Source organism: Rhinolophus hipposideros (genome assembly GCF_964194185.1).
Source record: "Rhinolophus hipposideros genome assembly, chromosome: 8".
Taxonomy (NCBI): Eukaryota; Metazoa; Chordata; class Mammalia; order Chiroptera; family Rhinolophidae; genus Rhinolophus; species Rhinolophus hipposideros.
This window is the reverse complement of record NC_138054.1, coordinates 74431750-74452434: the sequence shown is the minus strand read 5'-3', so window position 1 is coordinate 74452434 and position 20685 is coordinate 74431750. Positions and strand designations below refer to the sequence as shown.

The 20685-nt window shown below is 52.0% G+C and overlaps 1 protein-coding gene and 1 pseudogene across 2 annotated transcripts in view; one reads left to right on the top strand and one right to left on the bottom strand.

The window, feature by feature from the left end:
• Positions 1-3669: 3669 nt before the first annotated feature.
• The window catches only part of NKAIN1 (sodium/potassium transporting ATPase interacting 1), a 41435-nt gene continuing 24419 nt past the window's right edge, over positions 3670-20685 (bottom strand). The window contains exons 2-7 of the mRNA XM_081055719.1: positions 10076-10213; positions 8576-8656; positions 7111-7308; positions 6409-6469; positions 5762-5843; positions 3670-5613 (exon numbers count right to left, since the gene is read on the bottom strand). Coding sequence (XP_080911845.1) covers positions 5604-5613; positions 5762-5843; positions 6409-6469; positions 7111-7308; positions 8576-8656; positions 10076-10213 — 570 coding nt within the window. The 3' untranslated portion in view covers positions 3670-5603. The remainder of the gene's footprint in view (positions 5614-5761; positions 5844-6408; positions 6470-7110; positions 7309-8575; positions 8657-10075; positions 10214-20685) is intronic.
• Positions 13796-15016, top strand: LOC308500615 (pre-B-cell leukemia transcription factor 2-like; annotated as a pseudogene). The gene has a single exon. The product of its transcript is annotated as a pre-B-cell leukemia transcription factor 2-like (transcript).

The following is a 20685-nucleotide window of genomic DNA, read 5'->3' as shown; positions in this document are numbered from 1 at the left end:
ACCCTCTTCTCCTCTGCTTCCACCATGATTTTCCACCTCATCCTGGGGTTGTACTGCCATTATGTAGCATCTATCCTGGCTTTTGGTATTAAGATTGTTTTAAGATTTTATTGGGGAATGGGAAGGGGAACAGGACTTTATTGGGGAACAGTGTCTACTTCCAGGAGTTTTTTCCAAGTCAAGTTGTTGTCCTTTCAATCTTAGTTGTGGAGGGTGCTGTTCAGCTTCAAGTTGTTGTCCTTTCAGTCTTAGTTGCGGAGGGCGCAGCTCAGCTCCAGGGCTAGTTGCAGGGGGCGCAGCCCACCATCCCTTGTGGGAGTCGAACTGGCAACCTTGTGGTTGAGAGGACACACTGCAACCAACTGAGCCATCCAGGAGCTCAGTGGCAGCTCAGCTCAAGGTGCCGTGTTCAATCTTAGTTGCAGGGGGCACAGCCCACTATCCCTTGTGGGACTCAAGGAATTGAACTGGCAACATTGTGGTTGAGAGCCCACTGGCCCATGTGGGAATCGAACTGGCAGCCTTCGAAGTTAGGAGCACGGAGCTCTAACCGCCTGAGCCACTGGGCCGGCCCCGGAATGGCTGGGTTTAAATGCTGACTCTGCCACTTACTAGTTGTGTAACTTTGGGTCTATCCCTTTAATGGTGCCATGTATATAAGACGGTGGTAATAGAATTTACCTTAGGATTGTTAGGAAGATTATAAACAAGACAATTTGTCAATTCAGCCTGGAAGGTAAACTGTAAGGAGAAAGCAGGTCCCGATGGATGGGGCAGAGGAAGTGGAATGTGGGTAATGGACACCCCGTACGGGGCTTTCTCTGCAGCCCCAGTCTGCCTAGGCCTGCCCGCTCTGATTCCAGAGGCCTTCTGAGAGGAACTGCTGAGTCGCTGGAACCCAGGCTCAGGGCAGGGCATGGTCCCCTGTTCAGGTGGCAGTAGGGCAACTTGGAGCTGCCTTCACGTCCTCCGGGTTACTGAGGCTTAGAGCGAAAGGCAGAGTTTGGTCCTGCCTTTGCCCAAACTAACTTAGTGGTGTGAAGTTATGTCAATGTTTAAGAGTTGTTCACAGCCTTTGAAATTCCTAACACATTAGAAAAATAAAATTGTAAGACTGTCAGTAACAAATGAAACTGAGCTTTGAGATGGTAACTGAAGTTTAGCTCTGATCTGAGGGAGCTGGCAGGCATAATTTGGTGGGGCCTCCATGACACTGGAGTAGGGGAAGATGCAAAAATATTTGCATGCCTCTTCACTCGGGCCTAGGATTTCCCAAACCTGGATTGCCTGGAGGCACTTGTGAAAAAGATTCCTGTCTTTGCCCAGGTGTTTGATTCAGTGAGTCTTGGATCGGGCTTAGGAATTTGGGCTTTGAGGGACTCCTATGCTCTTCAAGTTTGAGTAACACTGCTCTGAACCAGTAGCCTGTGGAGTAGTGAATCTTGGAAGGCAATGAGGCACTGGCATGAGGCCCTTCCTCATTCCTAATCAGTTTAGAAACTGCAAGACCCAATTCCAACACTTTAAAGAAAACACCAGTATGTCTATAAATCCCAATAGACTGTTGTGCTTGTCAAATGCACCTTGGGGAATTCATGTTCTATTGCTTCAAAGAATGCCTCGAGCACCTGACTGAGAAATTATTGAAGATGGTCTGTCCTACCCAGATTATTCTAATGTGCAGAGGTTGCTGGGAGATGGCCCCAGGATGGCAAGAGCTGGGGGAGCTTCACTGGATTTCGTGGGAGGACCAGCTTGACTGGTTCCAGTGATTAATTTGGATCCGGGGATGCCTGACTCCTGCATTTCATGCTCATTATTACTGTACTAGCCCTCCCAAGTTTACATGCATAGAGCTCATGGTCACATAGGTACCCCCAAGCACACATAGTTACCCAAGAAGTGAGAAACTCTAGGCCTTTTCCAGACAAAACACTTTTTCTGCCTCCCCTCCTCCAATCCACCCTTCCAGCCTTGCCAGTTCTCTCTAAAGGACAGCTCTAATTAAGTAGCTTCTGCCCAAAACCTTTTGATAGTTCCCATTGCTACCACGTCAGGCGGATGTACCGTTTTGACATTCAGGGCTACAATATCCTGGTTATAATCCTTCCTTGTGAAAGGCAGAATAATGGCCCTCAAAGGTGTCATTCTAATCCCTGGAACCTGTGAATTTGTTGCATGGCAAAAGGGACTTTGCAGATATGATTATAGACTTTGAGAAGGGGAGATTTTCCTGGATTATTTGGGTGGGCCCAGTCTAATGACACAAGTCCTTAAAAGTGGAGAGCCTTTCCTGGCTGTGGTTAAAGAGGGATGTGATGATGGAAGCAATGTCAGAGAGCTGGGACACTGCTGGCTTTGAAGGTGGAGCAAAGGTGGCCATGATCCAAGAAATGAGGGCACATTCTAGAAAAGGCAAGGAAATGGATTCTCCTCTAGAGCCTCTAGAAATCTTGATTTTAGTACAGTGACACCCATGTGGAACTTTGGTTAATAAATATGTCTTGTTGTAAGACATTAAAGTTGTGGTCATTTATTACAGCAGTAGGAAATGTATACATTCCCCACTGAAGCTTCCTCCAATCAGTTAGTCTCTGGCTAGTCTTACCTCAGATACCATGTGCTTTCCGCCCTCCACCCCTTTTTGCTCGTGCTATTGCCCGTCCAGGATACTCAGATCGCCTCTGTCCCCTGAGCTCCTATTACCGATCGCCTTCCACACTACACTGTCCTCGGCATTCGCCCTTTGCCTGCCCATCCTGTGGGCTCCCCCCTAGACCATAAGCTCCTTGAAGGCAGTGTCTGTGATTATGTTCCTCTGCACTCCAAGACCTGGAATGGTCCACAGAGGTTTGGACGTGGGGGGGCACGATGGACCTGGGGCATACTTATGTAAAGCCTCTGGCTCTTAGCCCCTAGCTGTGTCAGGATCACCTGGTGCAAAAACCCCAATTCTACCAAATCACTGTGGGAGGATGGGAGGCGGCTCCACATGTATTATTTGGGGAAGATTTCCAAGGTAAGTGAAAAAAGCAGGGAGTTGAAGAGTGAGCAGAATATGTTGCCATTTTTGTGAAAAAGGAGAAACAATATTTACATAATTTAAAAAAGAATTGACTATCTTTGGAAAGATATGAAAAATGAGTAAGAGGACATAATCCCCTGGAACTTTCTGAATTCTGTATCATAGGTACATATTAGCTATGTAAATTAAAGTAAATAAAATTTAAAACATTCAAAATACTGATTCTGGTGTATTGCCAGAAAGGATCCAGGATGTCCTAGGTGGGGCACAGGAATCTGTATTTAAAGCACTGCCTGCCAGCTTATTCCCAAGTCAGGAAATGAATTGTCAGGAACAGGGCAGAACCAAAATTCAAAGGATACTTGGAAGCATAAACTGAAAATGCACTTAATCAGAAAAACAAATAGAAAGCTTTCCAAGGGATTGTGAAGCCTGGTTTGAGAATCCACTGATTTAGTCCCACCCCTGCATTTTACAGATAAGGAAAGAGAAAGGAGAGTGACTTGTCCAAAGCTACACAGCCACTCAGAGGCATAGGCCAGTGAACCCAGGAATGTTTGAGAGTGACAATGATACTGACCCCCAACCCCTCCTCACCCTCATGCAGGGACCCTGCTGACTCACAGGGCAGGAGGACACGAAGATAGAGAAGAAAACACCATCTTTAATCAACCCACCTGCACAGAAACCACGGGAACACTCCCTGCCTTGCAAGGTCCCAGTAAGAACTTGGTCCCCTTGCAAAAACCGTCTTATAAAAACAAAAGGCTTCAAAGCACCAGTGGCTAAACCCCTTGAGTAGAAAGGGGGTTGGGGGAGTGGGGGAGAGATGACAGCTGGCTGGGGGTGGGAGAAGGGAGGGCTGGAGACAGAAGTTGGCCTAGTGGTGGGGCAGCAGCCAGGCCTGAAGGGAACTGTCCCTCTTTTGAGCTGTACTCCTCAACTGACTGGGCTGACCACCTGGGACCTCGATGCCTATGGTGACCAGCGGAACTCCTGGGCCTGGTTCCTTGGCACAGCACTACAGTTGGGATGGTGGGGTGGGGTCTTAGCTTAGGATTTTTTGGCTTAGACAGTAGGGAATACTAGATTGGAGGGTGGAGAGCATGGAAGAAAGTGGTCACCATGGACTGGCTCAGGTGTGCAAACAGTCTGCACGTCCCTCCAGTTCTCTGGTGCCTCCCACCCTCCTTCCTAATGCATGGTCACTCCTGTTTCACAGACTGGGAAGCGGAGGCCTGATCCTCCTGCTCTTAGACTCACCAGCTAGGGACAGGCTGTATGTAGGAGTGTCTGTGGAAGGAGGTGGAGAGAATGAGGTCTCATCTCTACTTGCTCTTATGGAAGGGTGCTGGCCCACCACCATGACCCACACCCCCATTCCGCCTCTTCAGAATTCCTGGACATTGGAATGGTCATCAATGCTAGTGATCTGTGAGCACTGGTGACCAGGCAGTGCTGATTAGCACTTTTCCACTCTGAAACCATAGGTCTTCCAACTGGCGAGGTGGATGCAGCCATCAGGGGTTAGTGGAGTTGCAGAGGGAGTAAGGGATCATGGCGTAGCAGCTTCAGGGACCTGGAAGGGGGTGTGGTCAGTTATGGTCCCCCTTTCCTGGGGAAAGCTTGAAAGGTTTGCCAAGGGTGGACAGAAGCTGAGTCTAGGAAGGCTTCCCTGTGGGTCAGGCTGAATTCAGGGCTCTCGGCTCCATATGTCTGGTCCCCAACAAGAGAACAGGTATATTGCTTTAAGAGAGGAGTTGGCAAGTGGTGGCAGTGATATGTAAATGTGATGTCGGTCACATGGGTGCTAGAGTGTCCAAGGTGGAAGGCGGCTTGGAAAGGAATTCAGGGACTATTTTTCTGGGTTGTAGAGGCTAAAACTACAGAAAGTACACTGTGTTCAAAGGCGTGTCTCCATCAAAAGCCTCGCTGTGTGGCCTCAAGCAAATCGCATCTCTGGGCCTCAGTTGCCATATCTTCAAAATAGGAATTATAATCCCAGCCTAACTCAGGGAACTGAATCAAATGAGAAGGCTAGAAAGAGCTCCATCTGCTAAGAGTTTTTGAAATTATTTGAGATGGGGAAACTGAGGGCCAGAGAGGGCAAGAACCTTGCCAGATGTCACAAAAAGACTCAGTGATGGAGCTGCGATTAGAACCCAGGACTCCTGCTCCTAGTTCACTTTCCCCAGAGCTGGTGATTAAGTGTGATGAGATGGGGTGAGTCTGTCCATCCTGCCTTTACTTTCTGGGCAGTGGACAGGATGCTGGATGAAGGGTGAAAGGGAGAGGCTGGAGAAGGGAGGGAGGCTCCAGCGTACGCCAAGGTTGACATAAAAAAAATACAAACCCCGGGATTCCCCTCCCTCGTTCTGCCCGCCCCGCCCCGCCCCACCCCCGAAGTGCAGGCTGCAAGGGGCCAAGTCCAAGTGGCCACAGACCCAGATTTTGCCTCGCCGGCTGCAGTCAGTTGGCGAGCCGCTACGGGGCGAGCCTGCCATCGTGGCGCGAGCTCGTGGCAGCGGCTCAGTCTAGCCACAAAGCAAGCGGCGCTGGGGTGGGCATGGGGCAGAAGCTACCCAGACCTGCAGGAAACAAAGATAGGTTAGGAAAGTGGAGCCCGAAAATAGGGGAACAGAAAGATCCAGCTTCCTTCCTCATCCCTCCTCCCTTTCTTCCCTGACACTATCGCCCGGGTCTCCCCACCCCATCCTGCTCCGCGCCATGACCCACGTGTACAGAGGCTGCAGTTGTAAATGCGACGTCTTCTGGGGTGCCTGGTATCCGTAGGAGTCAAAGCCACCGATGAAGTCAACTGAGGAAAGGGAGGTGCAACATGGTTAGGGATGGGCCGTTTGGGGGCAAGTTATGGGTCCTGAAAGGGAAAAATCTGAGGGCCTTAGAGGTGGGGCTTTGCTGTCGGATCCTGACAGATGGGCCCATGGCGGCTGGGACACAAAGAAGCTCGTCCGGGAGGGGGCCAAGGCCCTAAGAGGACAGAGCCTGGAGGGGGGGGCATTCTTAAGTGAGAAGGCTCTTGGGGGCAGGGCTCGAGCCACCTAAGGGGCAAGACCTCTGGGAGGCAGGGGGACGCTGGAAATGAGCTGTGCCTGGCAGCGACAGGCCTCGGAGAACGAGGCCCTCAAAGGGTTAGGGTCTCAGAGGGGCGGGTATGGGGCCAGTGCCAGGGCTGTGGACTGGGCACATGGACGTCTGGGCCTCAGCCCAGAATGGGCTGGCTATACCCCAGCCTACTGGCTTGAGGGACCAACCCAGGGCTCCCTCCCGCTGAGCTGGTCAGGCCCCTGTCCAGGGTGCTGAAGGAGCAGGGTGGCAGGTGGCCCGGCTTCCCCACTTCCCTAGGGGCACTGCACACTCACAGCTGTCCTCCTCCTCCAGGAACACTTTGCTCACGTAGCAGGCGAACACAAAGCCGAACAGCTGGGGGAGGAAGGAAACAAGGAGAGGGAAACTCTTCCTCCATCCCAGCCTGGCCCTGCTCACCTCGACTGGAGGGGGGAGATGTGCTAAGATGAAGACGAATCTATAACAACTTCAAGTTAACGACTGGGCCTTAAAGTCAAACATACTTGGTTCCATTCTCCATTCTGGGAGTGTGATTTTAGACAAGTAAGTATTTTACCTCTTGAGCCTCAGTTTCTCTAGCTGGACCTGGGCAATACCTTACTGGATTGTTAAGAGGAAAGAGGATTATGTGACTTTGTATGTATCCAGTGCCTAGAGTAGAGGTGGCCCTTCTAGAAATGGAAATGATCACTATCGTGGAGCTATTCTTAATGTATTCTCACAACTCCAAGAGGTTGACATTGTTATTCCTTTTTGTGGATAAAGAAATAAGCTTGGAGAGAGCAAATGACTTGTCCAAGGTCACACAGTGTGTATACTAGAGATTTAAACCCAGAACTGACTCATGGTCTGAGGCAGGGGCAAAGGGAGGAGGTACAGGATACGAAAACAGAGGCAGGCTGCAAGACCTAGGTCCCGCCCTTCTGAACTAGGCTAAACAAAGGGGTTTGTGGACTCCATTTCTGGGAATGAGGTGGGGGTAAAGGAGGACTCACAGCCAGGAAGATCTGCAGGGCACTGCTGAGGGCTTCGATGTAGGGATAGTCAAGCAGGCAGCCAGTGACGGAGATGACATGGTGGTCCTCCAGGGCCAGGCGGGAGTTCAGGACAGGTGTCACCAGGCAGCCTGGCCCATTCTCCATCCACCAAGAGCGGTGCAGGGATGTGTTGAAGGTCATGATGAAGTCCCGGTCCTGGGGGCAGAGGGGCCTAGGATACTGAGCTGGGGTTGGCGATTCTTCCCAAGTCCCAGGAGACTTTATACAAAGCCTACTTCACAACTGGGCCTCCTCCCCTGGCTTGACTTGTGAAGGGAATGTATCTGCAAATCCAAATTTGGCCTGTAGGTGGCGCTTGATGACCATGCAGGCATCATTCTTCCATCAGCTATAGAAGAGGCTGGTGCGGACCCACAGAACCCCAGAATTTCAGGGCTGGAAAGGACATTAAAAATGACAGGGAACAACTTTCCAGCCATTGGTGAAATCCTCAATCCAGGCCCTTTCATGGCCCATTCAGCCTCTCTACTGTTCTCCCTGTGTATGACCCTGGGCAAAGCTCTCCCCTCTTTGGTCCTCAGTCTCCAGGGGCTGGCCTAGATCAGATGGTGTTATCCATGGGGTGCATCTGTTTTTTTTTTGTTTTCATCAGTCTGTTTTCATCAGTCATTCACTCATACAGGCCTCTAACAAATATTCACTGTGCTGACCAGGTGCCAAGCACTGAGATGTGTGATCTCGTTTATCCCCTCAACAACCATAGGAAGTTGGAATTGCTCTTATCTGTACTTCCTAGATGAAGAACCTGAAGCTCAGAGAGGGCAAGCTACTTGCCCAGGGTCACACAGCTAGAAAATGTTAAAGCTGGGATTTAAATCTAGTAGGGTCAAACTGCAAAGCTATCGTCCTCATTCATATATTTTGCCTTCTCTGTAGTTGAAAATAGAAATTGTGCCCTCTAGGCCTGTTCTTCAAGCTAAACAATCTCACTTTCTTCAATGTTTCTCCATGCGACATGGTCTGTTCAATTTTCCCCTGAATAAACTCTACCTAATTTCTTTCTCTTCTGAAAAATATCGATCGGCACTGGACTCAAATTTTTGTGTTCTAAGCAGTACAAAGGACATGGGATTTTCACCTCACTTGCACTGAACACATGTGGAGCCTAGAGTCGCTTTCTGGGCCACCACATACTGTTGGTTTCTACTGAGCCTGGGGGATCACAGGCCATCTTTACTCAGATTGCTCTTCAGACTTAACTGTTCCATCGTTTATGTCTGGGTGTGCAGAGGAAGCCAGAAACAAAAATGTGGGGTGGGGAATGGGAGCACAGATTATCTGGGTATGAAGGAGGTCTCTTCAGAAGCTGATGGCCCACATCCACACCACACTGGGAGCCCTTGGGTGAGGGGATGGAAAAGGTCAGGCTCTGCCCTCTGGCACTGCCAGGCCTGAGGCTTACCTGGGACAGCTGTCCAACCTCCAGGTAGAAGCAGATGATAAACGCATTCCAGCCAACCCAGAGCACCAGCCAGGCTGCATACTGGAGAAAGCAGAGGTGGGGTCAGGGTGGGTGGGGCCTGAGGGAATGGGTTTGGGGCGTGTCCATGGAGACAAAGCTCAGGGACGGAGGAGATCTTTGCAGGAAAAATTATGACAATGCCTTATTCAGAACACTTTCTAGTTTACAAATCATTTTTATATCCATCCAGTCCTTACAACAGCCCTGCAGGGAAGGTATTGTCCTCTCTTCAGAGATAACTAATTTAAGGCCTAGAGGGGATCTTTTTTTTGCAAGATCACACAGCTAGGAAGAGGTAGGGCTGTCACTCAAACCCAACTCCTTGGAGCTAATTCCATCCATTCCATAGAGAAAAACAGCGACCAGATATGGCAAAGAACTAGAGAGGGGCTAGCCATTTCCACCCAAGCCCTATGCCTGCAATTTCAGTGGCCGCCACCTGGCAGACAGGGCTGTTTACACACTGGTGCCTGAGGCTTCCCTGGGTACTGGAGGGAAGCGTTGTTCTTTCATCTCTCTCAGGTGACAGAAAGCTCTGGAAGGGCCCTGTTCACCAAGCTTCTGGGAGCTGAGCCTGCGGGAGGTGGGCAGAAGCCATAGAATGAGTGTGAGTGGGCTCTGGTGGTAGCAGGACATTGTGTGTCACTGCTATTGTAGTAGGTGTCAGTCATTTATGTAGTAAATCCACCGAAAAGCCTTTTCCCTCACGAGAGGCATGTGAATGGGTCACTGAGGAAGAGCAGGGGACAAAGGTGAGCCTAGCTAAAAATAGGAATTTGACAGAGACCATCCAGGACCAGGACTTGGAAAGAGGAAGAAGGAGGAAGGAGCCAGGTACACAATCCATTCTGAAATGGCCACGTGGGCACTGATCTCACAGCCACACTCTCCATTCTAGACCACATTCTTGATGAACACCAATGGACAAAGCCAAGCCTTTCCAAAGCAACCTGAGAAACTAAACAGGACAAGCTCCTTCTTCCCACTAGCTTTCTGGGGCAGTGTGGTAATGCGGCAGGAGCCTTCTCTCTGGCTCTGCTGCTTATTAGCTGTGTGACCTTAGGAAGCCTCAAAACTTTTCTGAGTTTCGTTTCCTCATCTGGAAGATGGAGACAGTACAATATTTCTCGCAGAGCTGTTATAAAGATACGATAGCATGCGGAACTCTTAGCAGGGTGCTCAGCACTGGTTAGGTACGCACTAAATGATATATCTTGTCTGGATTTTTCCCTAGGAAATCCTTTAGGAAAAATACCAACCTTGTCTCTCAGCAGAGAAGCACTGGGACCCATTTGGGCATTCACACTGCTACCCAGGCTGGAGGCAAGACAGAACAGGGGTCTGGGTGCCCGAAGTGGGGGACAGTTATGGCTGGAGGAGCAGGGGGGGCAGGGGAGTGAGGAGAAGGGGTAGGTTTGGGAGGGGCCAAGTGAGTCATACCAGAATGAGGTACCGGGAGCGGTACTGCACCGTGCCAAAGATGCCCAGGATGACCGCCATGATGTGCAGGAAGTTGGCTAGGATAGGAGCCCACTGGTAGCCCAGGAAGTCAAAGATCTGCCGCTCCAGTGCAGCCACCTGAGGGAAAGAGCAGACTGAGGCCAAAGTCACCCCCTAAAAAGGGAAGGACAAGGACTCCTTGACCTTGTGGAGGAGGTGACACCAGTTACCACGGTGATGAGGCACCATGACATGATTGTACACACATCTCAGAGCCATCCCAGTCCTTCAGTACCAAAGGGAGGTGGAGGGTGGGGGCAAGACTGTGGGACTGAGGAGGGACTGAACCCTGATCCTCACTTTGGAGTGGGCTGAAGGGAGATGGGAGCCAGCATTCAGCACGCCTTCCTCCCTGCCAAGAAGCATTCCCCACTAGCAGCTCAAGCCCTTGCACCTTCCCATGTGGGGCCCTCACTGGAGCCAGGTTCCACACTGCCTCTCCCAGCCCTGGCCCTGGAGGGTCCAGGGAAGCCCCGGGGCCTGAGTCACCTCTTGCAAGGCCCCGTATCTGGAGATTGCCCTGGTCTACGGGATCCATGGACTGCAGAGAAAGGGATTTTTTCACTGCTCATTCCTGAGAGACCTATAGTAGATTGCAAAATTGGCCTCAAATTCTTCTTCTCCCTGTTTCCAGGTTCTTTGGCAGTGACCTCGGATACTAACGTTGTGCTTGGTCATGTGACTTGCTTTGCCCAATGGGACTTCAGCAAACTAAATGCAAATGAAGGCTTGAAAAATGCTTGTGAAATGGAGTTTGCCCACTTGCTACACTTAGAACACAGAATATCTTGGGAGGGAGACTGAGCTGACCTGCTGGAGGATGAGAGGCCATATGGAGGGGCACCAAGGCACCCCAGTTGACAGCTACTCAACCATCAGAGTGAGGATGTCCTAGGTTATTCAGATGCTAGCCAAACCACCAGCTGACCATAAACACATAGTCCAGACCAGAAGAATCTCCTAGCTGACCCACAGAATCATGAGCTAAATAAAATGGTTCTTTTAAACTACTATGTTTTGGAGTACTTTGTTATGCGGCAAAAGATGTCAGACTCAATCAACACTCCCTTTCCAGCAGTCCCTGGTTCAGTCTTTCAGCTGATACACTTAAGATCAAGGGTGCCAAGGATACCTATTGTTATTGACTGACCAATATCCCTTCCTCTGGTGACAGAATCCATCTCTTGTTTTGGAAGCCGCCTCCCAGACATTCAGTTCACGTGGCGTGGGTGAGGCTGAGCCCACTTCTAACTTCCACAGTGGGCTCATGGCCCAAGCCTACCCTAATAATCCACACACAGTGATCTGTTCAAGGATGGGCACTCACCTTGTGCCCTGCTCCTGAGAGTCACCAAAGCTAAGGGACAGAGACAGAGTGAGGGAGGAAGATGAAAAAGTATGGAGAGTATCCCGTGACATTGTTTTAGGTACGAGGTTCCAGCCATGACTAAAACTAATTCTCCTTCCTTGTACTTGTGATTTCTGTCACTTGCAACCCAGAATCCTGACTGAAATAGAAAAGGAGAGAAGGGTCTGGCTGGGGAGGCAGTTGGAAGATTCTGATAAACCAAGAAGATCCCAGGAGCCTTTTTCCTGATTGGGAGGCAGGAGGAGGTGGAGCTGATGCTACCACACAGATGGCAGGGCTGGGCAGAGACCCAGGAAGCTGCAGGCCCAACCCTGGCACCCACCCATCTGGCGCCAGCCTGCCTCTTGTTGGTGACTCCCCTCCCAGGGCCCTGTAGATTATAAAGAGCTTTCCAAGTTCATCTCTCACTGGGTACTCCTTGGCAGAAAGGTAGAGCTGAGACCATTATCTCATTTTGGAGAAAGAGACCATGAGGCTCAGAGAGGGGAAGTGACTTGCCCAAGGTCACACAGCAGGTTGGTGGCAGAGCCAGGCAGCTTTTCTTTGCCACCTGTCCAATCTTGGCACCAACACACAACCTTTCCCAGTTGGCACTGGGCTGGCAGTAAAGAGGCATGGTTCTGGTTGAGAGTATGCCACTGCCTCCTGGGTAATCTTAGGTAGGTCACCTTCCTGCTGGGTCTCGGGCTCTTCTTCTACACGCTGGACTAAATGACTTTTAAGGGCCCTTCTGGTTTAGACTCCAATGGCCTGCTGACCTTGGGAGAGAAACGCTGGATCTGTCAATGCCTCCTGAATAAGTCCCACAGGCCTGCCCAACAGTCCTCTCTACCCTTGACCTCCACACACTTTGTGCTGCTTCCTCTGACTCAGCTCTCCCCTGTCCCCTTTTCATGAGCCCTTCCACACCAGCAAATGTCCCTATAGCATCAGGTTCCTCCCTGAGGTGTCCCTCAACCCCTTAATGTTGCACCCCAGGGTGCTACTTTCTCTATACTCTTCTCCAGTGACTGTTTCTCTTCTCTCACCCCATGTTCCCCAGGTCTGAAGGTATCCTCTGGGGTCCCTGAGCTGCACGCAGAACTGTATAACCCTGTGGCTATCCACTGCGAGCCTCTTCATCCACTGGCTGCTGGGTCTTGCCCGTTCTTTGAAAGCTAGTTTAATCTCTGCATCATACTGATCAACTTTGACATGTGGGGCCACCCCATCCAGCACACCAACCGTTCAATCTCTCAAACTCCTCTCCCATGACCTTTCCCACTATCCCTTGGACTGTGTCATCACCTGTAATGTTCCTGCCTCCAAAGTCACCAATTTGATGGCCCCACTCGGACCAACCCTGCTGGCTTCTCAACACCCTTCACGTGATGAGCCCAGTCCGGTGATCAGGTCCCCAGACCCCACCCCTCCACGCTCTCCCATTCCCTGGTTCTTCACATCGCAACATTTAGCCCACTGGGATCAGACTTCCACATCAGCTTTGCCTGTAATCAAACTCATACTCCCCTGCCTTTTCATCACACCCGTCAGGAGAAGCCCACATAGGATATACCCAATGCAGAGTTTTCTCAGAGCTTGCAAAGCAGCCAAGCACTGCTGGAGGAAGCCACTCTATGGGGCAGATTGGGTCCACTGTGGATCCGGAATCATGGACTTCAAGAGGCACCCGGACGCTGTCCTACCGTAACCCCACTGGCCTTTGCTGGGGAACTCCCTCTCCCTGATGACTATTTCCGATCTTCTCACTGTCCTCTACCCTCCTGGGACCCCTTCACCCTTGTACTTACCGAGGACTTGGTCTCCCTCTCCCCCACCTGCTATGTTGGAGGTACTGACCCTCCTCCCATCCAAGGCCAATGCCTCCTCCTCCTGCACTCTGAACTCCATCTTTCCCCGTCTTATCAGGAGCCCCCACCATCCATAGTTCCTTCTCTCTTATAAACTCAACCTGTCCCCTGCTCAGGGCTGTTCTCATTGGCTCCTAAACATGCTCAAGCTTCCAGCCTCTCCCATTAAAATAATAATAAAAAAGTGCTCTCTCTCCAGCTCCATTTTCTCCGCCGCCGGGGGCCCGGGGTCTCCTGTGGGGGGGTTCAGCCGGTACCCCAGGTCTCCCTTCAGGGCCGGGGTGAACCCCCGGGGGGAGCCGGGAAGGGGATAGACGGGCGGGGGTTGGGGCTTAGGGAGCAGAGGCCTCAGCGAGTTTTGGGGGGTAAGTAACCAGGCGGGGGAGGGGTGGAGTAAGGAGGGGGGCCTCAGGGCCCCCCAACTATGGACTAGCGCTGCTGGGGCCACCCCCTCCAGGCGGGGTTGGGGGGGGGGCCTGGGATTGGTGGGTAGAGAGTCTGGGGGCCCTGGCGAGCCTCCCGGTGGCGGAGACCCCGGTAGGGATGGGGGGAGGGGTCCCGGGAGGCCGAGGGAAGCAAGACATGGGGGACATTCTGCAGCAGGTAACGACCATCACCGACCAGAGCCTGGATGAGGCCCAGGCCCAGAAACATGCCCTAAACAGCCACCGAATGAAGCCCGCTCTCTTTAGCGTCCTGCGTGAAATCAAGGAGAAAACCGGCCTCAGCCTTGGAAGCTCCCAGGAGGAGGAGCCGGTGGACCCACAGCTGAGGCGCCTGGAGACATGCTTCTGGCAGAGGGTGTGGCTGGGCCGGAGAGGGGGGGGCTCAGGGGCAGCTTCCGGGGCGGCGTGTGCCCTGACAACTCCATCCAACACTCGCACTATCGCAGCGAACTTGCCGGGATTCGCCGTACCCACCACTCGGAGCCGGGGAAGTATGAGCAGGCCCGTACCGAGTTCACCACCCACGTGATGAACTTGCTGAGGGCGCAGAGCCGCACGCGGCCCGGGGCACCCACGGAGAGGGGCGCGGTCAGCATCAGCCCCCGCAAGGTCAGCGCCATCCAGATGCAGCTCGAGCAGAGCACCTGCGCGGCCGGCGCGATCCTGCGTTCCCGCTTCCGGGATGCCAGGCGAAGACGCCGGAACGTCAGCAAACAGGCCACTGAGGCCCTAATGAGTATTTCTACTCTCACCTGAGTGACCCATGTCCTAGGCGGAGGCCAAGGAGGAGCTCGCCAAGAAGCGTGGCTCCACTGTCTCTCAGGTCTGCAACGGGTTTGGCAACGCGCGGATTCGCCGTAAGAAAAATACTGGGAAGTTCCACGAGGAGGCAAACATCTATGCCGTCAAGACTGCCGTGTCAGTCACCCAGGGGGGCCACGGCCGCACCAGCGCCCCGACACCCCCTTCCTCCGCAGGCTCTGGCATGTTTCTGGGGATGCCCGGGCTCAACGGAGATGCCTACTCCGCTTCCCGGGTGGAATCACTGCGACACTCAGTGGGGCCAGGGGGCTATGGGGATAACCTCGGGGGAGGCCAGATGTGCAGCCCCCGGGAAATGAGGGCAAACGGAGGCTGGCAGGAGGCTGTGACCCCATCCTCGGTGACATCCCCGACAGAGGCACCAGGGAGCGTTCATTCTGACACTTCCAACTGATCTCGTCCCTCAGGGCCACCGGGGTGGGGGCTCACAAGGTGACTCTGGAAGAGGACGCAGCCATCCAGAGGACAAACCCCAGACACAGGAGAAGCACAAGACAGAGAAGGGCAAATGGGGTCGTCCCCTCCCCCACCAGATTCTCGTGCTGGGGATGCTGAGTACATGGCAGGGAGAATGGGGTCCCCTAAGGGGAAAGTGGGGTGTCTCCCCCTTTTTTCCTTTAGTTCAGTCTTTTCTCTCTCCCTTTCTTACACAGAAACACACCCATAATCCTCTTTTTCAGATCTATCTCATACACACATGTACGACTATTCTGTCTCCCTCTCTCTGGTTTCTTCCACTCTCCTCCCTCACCCCTTATCTACTCTGGGATCTGTGGAGATGCCAGCCTTGCCCCACCAGAGATGCCAAAAATGGGGACACAACTTCTGGACAGAGGACTTGGGCCACGCCCCCCCCCCTCCAGAAGGCTTTATTACCTCATAGCAGCTCATCTTAAGCCAATAGAATCGCTCAGTGGAAAAAATAAATAAATAAATAAAAAAGTTCCTTACCCCGCTCCAGCTAATGTCTTACCTATCTCAACACTCTCATAGCCAAAACTGTTTAAAAGTCTCCACGGCCTCCTTGCCCCTAGCACCTCTGCCCACTTGCTACTATAATTCAGTCCAGTGGGTAGGAGCAGAACCTGGGTTAGAATTCTGGTGCCACTGGTTTTTATACAACTCTGTCAAGGCAAGTCACTTAACCTCCCTGTGCCTCAGTTTTCTCACCAACAAAACGGGTATGATCCACAATACCTCTCATACGGTCGTAAGGAGTGTGAATATTATTTAAAATTAGTCCACTTCAGAACTCTCTGCCTTGCCCCTTGTTTTACTTTTTCCATGGCTCTTATCACCGACTAACAAACTACCCAGTCCTTATTAACTGTCTGTCTCCTGCATTAGAAGGCAAACTTCACGAGAGTTGGGATTCCTGCCTGAGCTCTTCACTGCTGTATTTCTAGTGGCAAGGGCAGTACCTGGCACACTGCAGGTGCTAAAGTTAAACTCATTCTCCACCCTCCCTAGCCACTCCCCTGATTCTGGAGCAGCTCATCCTCCCTGTACTCAGGCCTCTAAATATCCGACTACCTCACAGCTATATCCAGCCCTTCTTCATGCTCCACTTATCCCAGCAAACACATGCCCACCCGAGCTTCGGTGACTACCCCCTCATGTTTCAGCCTCCAGCCCCTTTATAACCAACTACCCATTGGATGGCTCACCATGAACGTAACATATCCAAATCTGGTCCATTTCCAGTGTGTGTGGGCCCCATGACGTGTCCAGCTACATGAGCTAGAAAGCTCAACTTTAGGTCCTGATCTCCCTCCTGCTCCCTCACCTCCATGCCCAGCCTGTCAAGTCCTGCTCTCTGACCTTCAGAATCTCTCACCTCTGGCCACTTTTCTCCCTCCACCTTCTCCCTCCACTTCTCTCACCTGCCCATTGCGATACCAGCGTCCCCACCCTCCAGCCTACTTCAAAAGCCTACCTCTCCCCTCTCTCTCCAGAGTGAAGCCTTTAAGAGGCTCCCCTGCTGCCCCTCCCCCTGCCCTTAGCTCCCCACCCCCATTCCTGATTATTTATTTATCGGGTAGCTACCAGCTGAGGGGATGCAGTTGCCATGGGAACCATCAGCCTGGAGTCAGGGCTGCCTCTGTTCTCAGTAGGATGCTCTTGTCGGTCTAGACGCCAACCCCAGGAGCGAACCCCAGGTGGGGGGTGGGTAGTGGGGGGGCAAGGGATGAATAATGCAGATGGGCCCACCTCAGCCCCAGGAAGCTGGCTGGGGGAGAGGGCAGGTAGGGGGCTGGGTTTGGGGCCACAGAACCCATCAGAAGTCTCTTGTGCCTAAGCCCTTGCCAGCCAATTCTGCAAGTCAACTACTTTCCTGCCCAAATTCCAGCCATGTCATGGGGGGGGACTTAGACACAGAAGTCAGGTTATCTGGGGAATGAGGAGGGACCCCTGGAGTTCTTTGAGAATGGTTTGGTCCAGTGTGGTACTCTTTTACTGACTTTAGTTCACAGAGGGCCAAGTTGGGAGGAGCTCCCCATTTGGGGTGAGTCAGACTTGAGTTCCATCCCCAGCTCAGTCCTGGTGTGACCGTGAGCACCTTACTCACCCTCTCTGAGCCCAGGAAAATGCCCTAAGGATTCAGACCGTGCACATAAAGCTCTCAGCCCAGCACCTGGCGCACAGTTGGTGCTCAGTATACGGCAACAGCCTTTGCTGCATCTCCAAACTCAAGCCCACCTTTTCCCAATGGATTTCTGAGGCAGCTGACAAAATTAAACTCGACTCAGCCCCTCATCCGTGAAATGAGGGAGTGGGATTGAAGCCACAAACAGCAGAGCTGGAAGGACCCCTGGAGATCTGTTGGTCCAACCCGTTCATCAGGGAGGTGAATAAACTGACAGCAGAGACAGGCAGTGACTTGTATAAGGGGAGGGTCTTCTCACCGTCTCTGAGCTCTGTCCACTATTCTAAGGTCAATGCCATTTGAGTATGAATTGAAATAAACACCCAATGAGAGATTAAAACGAGTACAGTCATGGAGACCAGGTAATCTTTGTCAGGATCAGGGGAGATGGGATTCCTAGGGACTTAATTCATTGAACAAATATTTCTTGAGCACCTACTATGTGCCAGGCCATGTGCAGGGTGTGTGGCAATGAACAAGCTGGTGTGGCTCCTGCTTCAGAGAACTCGAGTCTAGAGACAGATACCATAGTCCTCTGAGAGCTAATGATGGGGGCTTCTCTGCCAGGTTTCTCACCCACTGTGTGTAGTGACCTGTGGGGACTCCTTCCTACCCCCGCCAAAACACACACACACACACACCTTTCTTTTCCAGGGCTCTCGCAGCCCTCCTGCCTTTCTCTGTTCCAGCCTGGATCCTGCAGGAAAATGGCCAAAGCTATAACTGTTAAGTGAAAAAAACAAGCTGCAGAACAATATAATTCCAGTTGTGTAAAAAAGAAAAAAAAATGTTCCCCCCACTGACAGAAAAAGAGAGAGACACACACACATTAAAAAGTGAGTGTAAATGCAAAATCAAGAACCAGTGAAACACAACAAATGGTTATGAGAGGTTCTCTTTAGGGAGTGGAAATGGGGAGACAGGAAGACGTTTGCTTTGAAATATATACACTTCTGTATTTCTAAAATTTTTTACAACAAAATTACATTTTTAAAAAAAACCTTTTATTTATTTAAGTGTGTTTTTCTAGGACCCATCAGCTCCAAGTCAAGTAGTTGTTTCAATCTAGTTGTGGAGGGCACAGCTCACAGTGGCCCATGTGGGGATTGAACAGGCAACCTTGCTGTTAAGAGTACTGCGCTCTAACCAACTGAACCAATCGGCTGCCCCCAAATTACATTGTTAAAAAAGTGTTTTTAAATGTTGATTCATCGCTTAGACCTAAGAGTGGCTCAGAGGACCTGCGGTTTCCTCTGATGTAAATATACTGTGGGACCCTGGGCGGTTCTCTCCTCTGGGCTGGGGTGTTCTCACCTGTACCACATATATCACTATCTAGATGGGGTGTTGTAGCCCGCCTGCCAGCAGTGGGACTGGCCTTGGGGTCCTGGGACCTCTGCTGAGAACTGAATAGCCCTTTCCTCCCAGAAGCTGGTTCCACCGGCCTCTGGTACAGCCTGTCCCCAGGTTCTGCCTGGATTATCACAGCCCTGCACCCCCTGCCTGACTATACCTGGACCCAGATTCTGCCATCCAAGGGTGCCCTCCCCACAGCCCTACTGTGAGAATTCCCCTTTGATCGAGGGGACTCAGGGCAGTCACCTGCGTCTCCTGAAGTCACTTAGACAGGAAGTGGCAGAGCGAAGGTCTGAGTCCTTGCCTCTACACCCCTTGCTCTTCCCAACCACCAGACATACTCCCAAAGTCAGGGGCAGAGGAAGGGACAGAGTGGAGGTGGGGCAGAGCTTGCTCTGGATCAAAGGGCCTCTCTATGAGTTACCCAGCCCAGCCTCCAGTGGGCAGTGGTGTAACAGCTAACATTTATTAATCTCCTATTGGTGCCAGACACACTGTTCTGAGTAATTCCCATCTGTTCATTCATTCATTCCACAAACGGTTTCTCAAGTGCCCTTTGTGTGCTAAGTGCTGGGAACTCAGTGGTGAATAGAGACAAACCAGCTCCTGTCCTCATGGATGACAGTCCTGCCTGTTCCTCCGCAGTGCACATACCAGGACATCTGCCCCAGCCCAGACAGCAGAGGACGTGGAAGAGGGGCAATTCTTTCCCATTAGAAAACAAAGCAAAATTCTCCCAGAAAGAGATCAAAACTCTCTCTCAGTGGGTCTTAGAATTGCAGAATCATTTATTGAGCACCTACTATATAGTACCCTTCATACTCACATCTCTTACTAATATCCTCATTGATAGATAAGGAAACTGAGGCCCAGAGAAGTGAAGGGGCTTACTCAAGGACACACGGAAGAGCTGAGGTTCCAATCAGTCAGTTTGGGGCCAAGCCCTTACTCTTCCCTAACACATGGCTCCTTGAGATATGTTCCTGAACTTGTTTGCATGCCTGGGCATTTGGGAATCTCACCCCTTACAGTCCTGCTGGAGGGAGCATTCCCCTCTTGAGGGGTAATCCCCTCCCCATCCTGCTCCCTCGTCCCCAGGACAGCTCCCCATGCCACAAAGGCCCTAGACTACCATCTGTCTGTCTTCACACCCTCCTGCTGTGGCCCAACCCTCTACCTCAGCAGGGTCTGGGGAGCCAGGGAGCAGCTGGTGACCACCATCCGGGTAATTAGTCCTTGGAGACCAGCTTGGAGTTGGAGACCAGCTTGGAGCTGTTAGGGAGGCCCAGGACTATCTCAGAGTGCAGCTCTGGTTCTGTCAGGGGGCAGCCACTCAGGCTTGGCCTCCGTCTCCATGGCAACCACACCCCAGTGACTGCTGACCCATCCCCAGCTGAGGGGGCACCTCAGGCCCCTTCTGGGCAGATCTATCCCACTGTACCTCTGAGCTGGCAGCTCCATTGGAACAAGGGGGTTGGTAGTGGTCTAATTAGCATACATCTACATTAATTTGCATAGACTCTGGGCCTAGCAGCCCGGGGTGATACCAAGGTCAGTCTAAAATCAAAGGGTCTCTTCATCTCAAGGGGCCTATCTCCTCATCCACCATCTGGTCCAAACCCATGGGCGCCACAGTGGGAGGCGGTGTGGGCAGTGAAAAGAAGGACCTTCAGGCCCGTGATTGTGACTCAGCCTCCTCCTCTGAAGAATGGGAACAGGATGGATGCCTACTTCACTTAGGTGTTGAGAGGACCAAGGGGTCTTCTCCATCATTCCCAAGCCCAGGCCTGCCCTGTCCGCTCCGACCCCCAATCTCCACTCCTGCAGCTCCTTGCTTTCTATGGGGCAGGCCCCTCTTACAGGCCCAGAAAAGCCCACAGGAGCCCAGTAGAGCCCGCCCCTTGAATCTGGGACTACTGTGCCACTCTCCTCCCACCAGGCCCTTCCCCCACTAATTTCTGGGTTCTGACAGGAAGTGGATTAGAAGCTGGAGGATATAGCTTCGGCCTTTCTCCAACACTGCTGGGCCTTGTGCCAATGCACAGACAGAAAGCAGGGGG